Below are 10,199 nucleotides of genomic sequence, written 5' to 3' on the forward strand. Positions count from 1 at the left end.
TTATTGATACCGAACAATATGAAACATTATATCGTGATAATTTTTTTAGCTGTATCGCCCAGCCTAGTTGGTGGTAAGTTATTTTAAAACGTAATGGAGCATTACACTTTTAGCACCACTCACCGGACAAATTTCAAATCAGAACTGTGGTGATTCGTATAAAAACCAACGTTGTAAAAATGTACCATATTCACGTTTATCTGTTCTGGCAAAAAAAAAAAAAAAAAAAAAAAAATGAACATGCTTTTAGTGCAACTCAGTGGACATTTCACATTGAAACTGCACTGATATGTACGTATTGGTACGTATTTTGACACTCGCGAAAACGTTCCCATAGGTAAGTTTTTCTAATGAGACCAGGTTGCATTGATCCCTATCACTGCCATTATAAAGCTCGGATGCGTCAGGATATTTATTAATATTTCTCAGGTTATGTTCATCAGAAAGAAGAAAGTCATATACACCTAGGATGGCTTGAGTGTGAATAAAGCTTGGACTAATTTTCATTTGAAAGTGAACTAATCCTTTAAAGAGTTGGATTCTCATGCTAAACATGGCCAAAGTTTCACAACGTGAGTTGGATGTATGACTATGAGTATTTCTGTGCCAAATACACTCAGATTCGGAAAGTTTTTTTTTCGAGTATGGCCCTGTATCATGTCATAAAGGGCGGAATTCCTTGTATGGGCACTTCTCCCTGATAAGCTTGCGCACACATCACCCAGAGCGAGATTGTTTTTCACCAAAAAAGTGTGTTTTTGGTTGTGAGGGAAAGAAAACCTTTTTCAGCTTCCCAAAGAACCCAGCGTTAAGAGAACAGTGGATGCAGTTTGTTTTTCCAGGGCAGCAACAGAATTGTGCACACATGTTTGTTTGTTCCTGGAATTTGGGTGACAAATGTTTTGTAAACAAGTCCCAGTTCGACGCTGGATTTGCAGATTGCAGGCGGTGAGTAAAACTGCATCAAATGTCTGTGTTTTGTTGGCAATCAGAGTGCAAGTGCATATAATGTAAACAACACAAAAATTTTTGTTCCCTTTTTATTTATAATGATGTCGCAGCTTGCAGACGATCGCTACGCGTGACTCTGTTCACAGCACACCTCCAGGAGAGAAAGAGTCGGTACAGTGTCTATCTTTTATTAATATGATAAAACTAAAGACTTTTCGGAGATATGAAGGATGCAATAGTACTCTATAGGTACTTAAGATTGACATGAGATTGGCAGAAACTGTGTGCTTTATTTACCCTTTAAAGCTGCTCCAAGTTTTGCGGCATTTAAATTTTTTTGGGGAAAATGTTATCCTTATAATTAACATTAATATCCTTAATGTTCAATCCTTAAATCAATGGAAGTGAATTAACATGAAAAAATGAATTAACATGAATATGAATTTTTACCATCCCATCTAATTTTTATCATCCCATCTTACTATAGGTACTCAAAACAGTCCCAGGTATGAATTAACATTTTAGTTTAATTTAAATTTAATTTGATATAATTTTGTATGCTTTTATATATTTTTGTATTTTATTTTTGTATTTATTGCTTTGTGTGTGTGCTTTTATATATTTTTCTATTTATTTTTCAGTATATTTATTTTCAATGTGCTGCTTGGATTTATTGAAGGTGTGTTTGGGGACACTGTGAGATGGGGACTTGGTTTTATCCATCCGTTATTGATTGGATGGATCAAATGTGAGCATGTAGTCATTTGGAAGAAATGTCATTGTTTCGCCAGAAATGGCCCGAAGTCCTGCATATGTCACCAGAGAGATGCTGATCTTCCGTGCCATTTTTGAAAGATCCATTATCCATATCCAGATCTGATAAAATACATCTTTACAATTTAGTGTTAATAGTGCAGATTAAAAATATGTAACAACTGGGCCATTTCATCATTACAAAATATGGGCCACTTCATCATTAATACCCAGGCAATTAAACTAGAAGAAGCATAAATGTGTATTTTTTCCCCCTTTACTGTTACTTTATTTTTTTTTCTCGAGTAAATCAACAACTTTAGTCATTATATTACGTGTCAATAAAATACGCAAAACAGGCATTGTATGAGCCACCTGCATGTACTGGAAGTCTTTCAATTACATGCATTAGGAACACTCATAATAACCTATATCTACAAGCATAGAATATGATATGATAATACCAAAGATATGCAGGCAGCATGTAAAACTATTTTTTTTGTGTTTCTCTTCCCATTATGGCATGTCTAGTGTTTCTCTCTGGATGTAAAAGGATGATGTAGCACTTTGGGGCGAATATGGCCACCAGTAATCCAAAACTGGAAGCTAAAATGGCAAATATCTCCACAGCCACTGCATATTTCCCTGGTGAGCTCACATATGCTGGAACAAACGCAATCCACACAGCACAGAAGATCAACATACTGAAAGTGATGAACTTTGCTTCATTAAAATTATCTGGAAGATTTCTCACCAGAAAGGCTAAAAGGAAACTTACTGCTGCCAACAGTCCAATGTATCCCAGCAGCATAGAAAAACCAGCCACTGAGCCAATAGCACATTCATATACTATTTTAGAGCGGATATACTGGTTGTTTTTATGGGGTGTTGGAGAGGCAGTTGATAGCCAGACTGCACATATCACAACCTGGAGGGCTGTTAGGACCAGAACTGTGAATCTTTGTTGAACTGCTCCAAACCATTTCATTGCTCCTTTGCCCTCTGGCCGAGATGACTTGAACACAGCTATTACCACCATAGTCTTGACAAGGATGCTGGAGATGCACAGGACAAAGCTTATGCCAAACACAGCATGTCTTAACTGACACGTCCACAGCTGCGGCTGACCAATGAAAAGTAGTACACATAGGAAACACAGTTTGAGTGACACCAGAAGTAGGAAGCTGAGCTCTGAATTGTTGGCGCGTACTATTGGAGTGTTATGGTGACGAACAAAGATGACCATCACAACAGCGCAGAAGCAGGTGCCAAGCAGGGAAGCAGTGGTCAGAGAGATTCCCAGAGGATCCTCATAGGATAGAAACTCTACATCTTTAGGGACACACTGATCTTTATCTTTATTGGACCAGAACTCATCTGGACACACTGTGCACTCAATAGGATCTGCGATTAAGAAAAAGAGAAAAGACAAGAATTTAAGAGGAAATTGGGACATTTTCATATTATAGTCAAGTACTGTTTACCAATAGTGCACTCTTCAATAGAATTAACACCTGTTATATTAGAAATTTCTCCATCTCCACATGACAGGCAGTCAAAACAGCAGACAGGAAGGCCCTTCCTTGTGGCTCGTCTGGTTCCTGGGGGGCAGCTCTCACTACACACAGACCGTGGGGGCTGAAAGAGACATTATCTTTCATGTGTTTGTTGTCTCTTTTACATAATGATAAGCGTGGCTTTTGTATTCATTTATTTTGTCTTATCACAGCATTGAATATTTTTAAGACTACATATATACAAAAATGATGACATTAACATGCAGTGTTACTTACCTTTTTTGTCTCAAAGTTCCAGTAAATTGCTTCTTCATCCAGTGTGAGCTCCGTCCCCGTTGCCACCCCTTCATTTACTACACCGACTGTGTAGATACTTATTGACCCATCAGAGCTCGGCTGCCAGTTTAACACATCATAGATGGCCAGAGCATCTCCATTCTTATCAAATGACACATGATCCCCAAAACCTGTTGTGAAGTTCACTTTCTGTAGATAGTGAACTAGCTGTACATTTTGTAGACAGGACAGGTGTTATATATTTATCTGAAATTTGAATTAACGTAGAGCATTTATTTTGCTTTTCCACATATAGCTAGTCTATATGCCTGGAGAGAATCTGTACTATTCCTGTGGGTCTTACCTGCCAGGGTTTCAGGTTGATTATGTCAGCACAGCTGTTCCCACTGAATGGTCCTCTACCCTCTTCACACTGCATCAAGTCATGAAGCGCATGTGCCAGGGCATAAACTGCCTTATAGACATTATACGCTGCCCTCAAACCTGAAACATCAGTGTATGGTGTGTTTGTGGTGCTCAGATCCTCCTGTCCTGTACACACCTTTTTCACTTGCTCTCCATCTGTCTGTTTATCCCCCGTTTCAAAACTGCACCCAAACATGTTCTCCCAGAATATCCTCAAAATATTATTTCTTGGATCATTGCTGGGACAAAGATGTAGCAGAAAGTCATGAAGCCCCTGAATTTCTCCACGCCTAACGGCAATGCCCAGTGTGCCCCTAAGAAAGGGCAGGAAACGTGGAGTGTGGTATACAGGTGCGGTGGCCCAAGCTTCACTTGCAATCCACTGCCTGCCTGTCATGTTCTGCAACACCACCTCATCCATCAAAGGCAACAGAAAGGATGATGTAGAAAAAACAACAACCACTCTAGCTGTAGAAGCCTGAATTACTCCCATTATTCGCTGAATATCTCTGTGGTTGTTATCATGGGGCAGGATTTCAGAAAAAGCAAAACAATATCCAAACAGCTGCATTTCCTGCTGGAAGGACTGAGCAGCGTAGATGCCATAGTCATCATCACTGTAGACAAGACCAACCCAGGTCCATCCAAAATACCTCAAGTTCTGAACCATAGCCCGCACCTGGAAGGCATCACTGGGGATAGTTCTGAAGAAAGAGGGGTACTTTTTCCTGTCACTTAAACAGGAGCAGGTGGCATAGTAACTAACCTAATTAGTGGAGATGGAGAAAGAAGAGATGAGCCAGAAAAATAGTGTGACAAACAAACAAGCAAAAAAAAAAAAAAAAAAAAAAAAAAAAATAAATGTCCTTTTTTTATACACAAACAGATGAGAAGTTCCGGAATATATATATATATATATATATATATAGTGTGTCTGTGTGTGTGTGTGTGTGTGTGTGTGGCAGAAAAGGACACCAAATTTAACTTAAAAGTGCATTTTCACACAGTGTATTTTTACTTTTTTCATCCCATCTTACTATAGGTACTCGAAACAGTCCCAGAACACTGGAAATCGCAATGGAAGGAGTTGAACTAGGATCCCCGACAATCCCAATCACCGGAGGATGGCCAGTGCAGTTTAGGTTTGAGAAGGACTCATCTGTCCCACTAGCCAGGGATATGGCAGCCCAGAATGCCATTCCTAGCCTCACACAGTTGTCATAAAGATGGTAACCAAGAGTGATGTTAGGCAGCAGACTGGGATTCTTATTTATCTCATTTATTGCAAAAGCCATGGCCTGAGCCTGCTGGAAGCTTTCCATATCAAATCTAGGAAAGACAAATGTTAAATGTGTACATTTAGTGATACTAAAAGATAATTAAAATACAAATTAATAAAACCATTAACACATTTCAAATACTTCTGAGTTAAAGCATCACTTGCGGACTTGTCAAATACACAGTAGTTTCAATACAGACATACATTTTTTTTTTTTTTGTTTGTCAAGGCTTGCTATTACTGCTGTCAACACAATTTGAGCAAATTAAATATGATAAAAGAGGCTCAAGAAGAACATTCATTTTATTATTATTAATTAATTAGGTTATTTATTTATTTATTTTTAAATATGTTTCTCTCCTTTTTTATAGTTAAGCAATATGTCTGGCTCCAGACTCACTTTTCACAGTGTGGTGGTTCTGGTTTTGTTTTGAAGCTCAGATCTGGGAACACTGTGAAAACATGAACCATAAACAGGCCTCCAAGTATAACATCTCCATCCTGGTACATTCCATTCAATTTGAAGCGTCCTTGGAGCTGACAGGTACCTGATCTAAGGATTGAAGCTGCAGATATACAGTTAAATGACAGGAATAGAAAAATATACAATGTGATGCACATCTCTTGTCCTTTCTTACTCACTCAGCTAACTAATTTATGATGAAGGTTGTGGTTGAAGGTTGGAGGGGTGTTACTTTAAAAGAGCGGGTGGTGCCATCCTTGGAAATCAGGACGTCACCATCTGATCTCATCATGATTTCTTTTTCTAAACAAGGTTAAGAAAAGGTTAAGAAACCTAAACAAGATTACAAAGAAATTACAACTTTAAAGAAGAAGTTTTATTTATATAGTGTCTTCCTATAGCTCAAGGTCGTTTTTTATAGTGCATGCCAAATACATTTGAACACACACTGAAAACACATGAGGCCACATGAAGCCACATTATTAAACATATATTTCAAACAGATATATTTTTAGCAGGGTCATAAAAGTAGACAGAGAAGAAATGTTATGGAGAGTAAGGTGTAGTGAGTTCTAAGGTTTAGAAACAGTAACACAAAATGACCTTCCACCTACATTGGACAACCAAAATCTAGGAATGGCCAAAAGGTTCGGAATTATCTATGGTATTTTCTTTGGTGTTTGCTTTGGTGCCAGAATAGTACTGAAGTGTTTATTTGTTAAATCAATCCTTAAACTGGGAGAGAAAAACCAGCAAGAAATAATGGACTTTTTTTTCAGTGAATTACTTCTCAGGTTATTTAGAAACAACTGAGAAACAATCGGTTTTATTGCTATAGCATATTATATAAATTTGTCCATGTCTTCTACTTGACAGTGATTTTTCTCAGAATGTCCTCTAGATGTCAGGCATGCATTTATCTTTTGCTAAAAAAGCACAGATAATTGGTCCATTCAGTTCATACAGCTTATAAAAGCTCTGAACGCAATGTATACAATTAATTACTAGCCTAATTTATGTTTTGGTGTGGGCAGTCAGAGTACTGGCAACATGTGAGAAGTGAAAGTACGCAATAACAAGTGAGGGTAAGCTACAGATTAAAATATAGAAGTCCCAGTTATGCAAACCGGCCCACTTCAAGCACTGCTTAGTTGTGATTACAATCCTTTTTTATGCAATTGCAAAATATTTACTGTATACAACTTACCTTTTTTTCTGTGACTGCATGCTCTCGTCACAGTTCTGTTTAGTGTCATTTTTAGTGACTTTTAGTTTATTTTCAGTGTTTTGTTTGTCTAGTTTCCTGCCACTTATGAGTTGTCATGGTTACTGATATGATTAGTTCTATTAGTTCAGCTGTGTCTCCTTATTAACCTTGTTTGTACCACTACTTAAGTTCCTTTGGTTCCTCTGTTCATGGTCAGTTGTTGTTTGTGTTTTATACCCTCAGTTAGTCTGTGTGGATTGTCTGTGTTTGTTTTATTATTAAATGTACTAGAACCTTTCTACTCTTCTTCATCTTTGGATTTTTAAAGTTGTGACAGCTCTGGGTACTGTGTTATTTTTTTCTTCTTTTGATGATTCTTTTTTTGATGTAGTGTCTAATGAATGCTCTGTAGTGTTTATATATTCACTAAGGCTGTCAAAATTAATGCGTTAACACAAATTCATTTTAACAGCACTAATTTTATTAACGCGCATTTTCTGTTTGACCCGTGGCCTAGACCATAGTTGATGGATGTGCAGAGCAGTGTAGAGGCTTTATTCATCAAGTAAGAATTTACTTTGATAACCAGGAAGACAAGTTTGTGTCAGAAGAAAAGAAATGCGCTTTCATGATGACGTTATTGTCTGGCAAAGCTCTAGACTGGGCTGTGGCAGTTTGGGAAATGGATGTACGATTTAGAACATCTTTTGATTATTACATCCAACAACTGCAAAAAAGTGTTTGAATATCCCCCTGGGGGCAAGGATATATCAACAAATTCTACAAATGTCACAGGGTAACTGTACTGCTGCTGATTATGCCATCATGTTCAGAACGCTCGCTGCTCAAAGTGGATGGAATGATATTTCACTGAAAAGCGTTTTTCAACGAAGCCTCAACCCTGATCTGCAAACAGAGCTGGCTTGTAAAGGAGAAAATGTATAATTTTCTGACTTTGTGACTCTCACTATAAGAATTGATAATCTGATGAGACAAGACGTAGAAGCGTGAGGGAATCTCAACACTTTCCGCCTGCCATCTCGCAACCCATGATGTCATCAACCACCAAGCCAAGTGACGAACCCATGCAACTAGGTCTATCTAGACTATCTGAGGAAGAAAGAATGAGAAGACAACAACTCCGTCTGTGCTTTTATTGCGGTGAAGCTGGCCATCACAGTCCAGGGTGTCCACATAAAGCCCAGACAACTTCTCAGGTAAATATTGAACATTTCTCACTACTAAGTAACAAATCATTAAAGCTCCCCATTAATCTAAAGACTGAAGATGCATCTATTTCATTAATGATCGATTCCGGGGCAGCTTTGAATCTGATACATAAGGATCTTATCAAGAAGTATGACATTCCCACTCAACCATGCAAGCCACCTATCAAGATCAAAGCCGTTGATGATAACACAATTGGAGAGGGGATTATCAATCAGACCAAGCCATTAACACTCCAAGTCAGTTTGTTACATCAAGAATTGATCTCCCTGTATGTCACTGACTGCCCTAAGCATGAAATGATCCTCGGATTTCCATGGCTATCCATTCATGACCCCATTATTTCCTGGCATCATGGTGAGCTGACCAATTGGTCCAATTTTTGTGAAAATCATTGTTTTTCCCAAGTCCCCAACCATGTTTTACAACTAGCATCGAAAGCCCAGAAACTAACAAGACTGTTATTATCCCCAACTGTTATAACGATCTGGCAGAAGTTTTTAGTACAATCAAAGCCACATTACCACCACATCGCCCTTGGGACTGTGCAATTGATTTACTCCCCAATGCCATGCCCCCTAAAAGTAAAGTCTACCCACTGTCCAGAAAGGAAACCCAAGACACGGAAGAATATATCGAAGAAGCGCTAAGCTCAGGGTTCATCCAACCCTCCACATCTCCAGCTGCAGCAGCGTTCTTCTACGATGAAAAGAAAGATAGAGGATTAAGGATTTGTACTGATTATAGGGGACTTAACAACATCACAGTGAAATTCTGCTACCCCCTTCCATTGGTTCCCTTAGCCCTGGAACAGCTCTGTGAGGCCACCATCTACACCAAACGTGACCTACAGAATGCTTATAACTTGATCAGAATCAAGTAGGGCAATGAATGGAAAACTGCCTTCCTCACCGCTACTGGGCACTATGAGTACCAAGTTATACTGTATGTGCTTGCCAACTCTCCCGCTGTTTTCCAGTCATTCATTAATGAGATCTTCCAGGACCTTCTGAACCAGTATATAATAGCTTACATTGACAATGATTTGATTTATTCAAAATCTGAAGATGAACATATCAGCCATGTTAAGACAGTCCTCACTCGTCTACTCGCAAACCAACTATACGTCAAGGCAGAGAAGTGTGAATTTCACGTCAGACAGACTTCATTCCTGGGTTACCACATCAGTCACTAAGGAGTGAAAATGGATGAATCCAAAGTCAAAGCACTCACAGAATGGCCACAACCATCCACCGTGAAAGAGCTTCAAAGGTTTCTGGGGTTTGCCAACTTTTATAGATGCTTCATTAGAAATTACAGTATGATTGCTTCTCCTCTGACATCCCTCTTGAAAGAGAAGCCTTCGAAGTTTAAATGGACTGAAGAGGCCAGCCAGGCATACAATACTTTGAAGGAAAGGTTTACAACAGCCCCCATCTTAAAACATCCTGACGCTTCTGACTGTGGAATTGGAGCTGTACTCTCCCAACATCACGGCCAACCCGGTAAACTATATCCATGTGCATTCTTCTCAAGAAAGTTAACTGCAGAAGAAAATAATTATGATGTGGGGAATAAAGAACTTTTGTCCATGAAAGCAGCCATCGAGGAGTGAAGACACTGGCTCGAAGGAGCAGTCCACCCCTTTCAAGTCATAACTGACCACAAGAATCTAGAATCCATCAAGAGTGCCAAACGAATCAACCCACGCCAGGCTTGCTGGTCCCTGTTTTTCACCCGGTTCCATTTTACAGTGACATATCGACCAGGCAGTAAGAATAGCAAGGCAGATGCCCTATCTAGGCTGTACGATCTTCCCACTGAAAGCCTCACACCAGAATGCATTCTTCCACCTTCTATTGTCATCGCTGGGACATAATGGAGGAGATACAAAGGGAACAACTACAAGAGCCCGCACCTGACAACTGCCCTACTGACAAACAGTATGTTCCACAAAATCTACATCACAGAGTAACGCAATGGGTCCACACTTCGGTCAGCTCTGGCCATCCAGGTCACTCTTCACTTACTGCAAAACTCATTCTGGTGGCCCTCAATGACCAAGGATGTCACTACTTACTTCAAAGCCTGCCAAGTCTG

At 39.2% G+C, this 10,199-nt stretch overlaps 1 protein-coding gene across 1 annotated transcript; it reads right to left on the reverse strand.

Moving 5' to 3' along the window:
* Positions 1 to 1,174: 1,174 nt before the first annotated feature.
* On the reverse strand, positions 1,175 to 5,982 carry LOC127500347 (extracellular calcium-sensing receptor-like). Its single transcript, XM_051871456.1, has 6 exons — positions 5,603 to 5,982; positions 4,961 to 5,252; positions 3,862 to 4,689; positions 3,498 to 3,725; positions 3,219 to 3,342; positions 1,175 to 3,108 (listed from the first exon to the last, which is right to left on the reverse strand). Exons 1-6 carry the CDS (start codon positions 5,821 to 5,823, stop codon positions 2,195 to 2,197), a joined length of 2,607 nt encoding a protein of 868 aa, XP_051727416.1. The 5' UTR covers positions 5,824 to 5,982; the 3' UTR covers positions 1,175 to 2,194.
* Positions 5,983 to 10,199: the final 4,217 nt, after the last annotated feature.

The sequence above is a fragment of the Ctenopharyngodon idella genome, chromosome 18 (genome assembly GCF_019924925.1).
Source record: "Ctenopharyngodon idella isolate HZGC_01 chromosome 18, HZGC01, whole genome shotgun sequence".
Taxonomy (NCBI): Eukaryota; Metazoa; Chordata; class Actinopteri; order Cypriniformes; family Xenocyprididae; genus Ctenopharyngodon; species Ctenopharyngodon idella.

What these genes read in the sequence shown, in the direction of transcription:
- LOC127500347 (XM_051871456.1), bottom strand. Translation starts at nt 5,823, where the DNA reads ATGTGCATCACATTGTATATTTTTCTATTCCTGTCATTTAACTGTATA. An exon ending in GACTGTTTCGAGTACCTATA is followed by an intron (nt 4,690 to 4,960) that starts GTAAGATGGGAT and finishes TCCACTAATTAG; the next exon opens with GTTAGTTACTATGCCACCTG. An exon ending in TCAACCTGAAACCCTGGCAG is followed by an intron (nt 3,726 to 3,861) that starts GTAAGACCCACA and finishes CAAAATGTACAG; the next exon opens with CTAGTTCACTATCTACAGAA.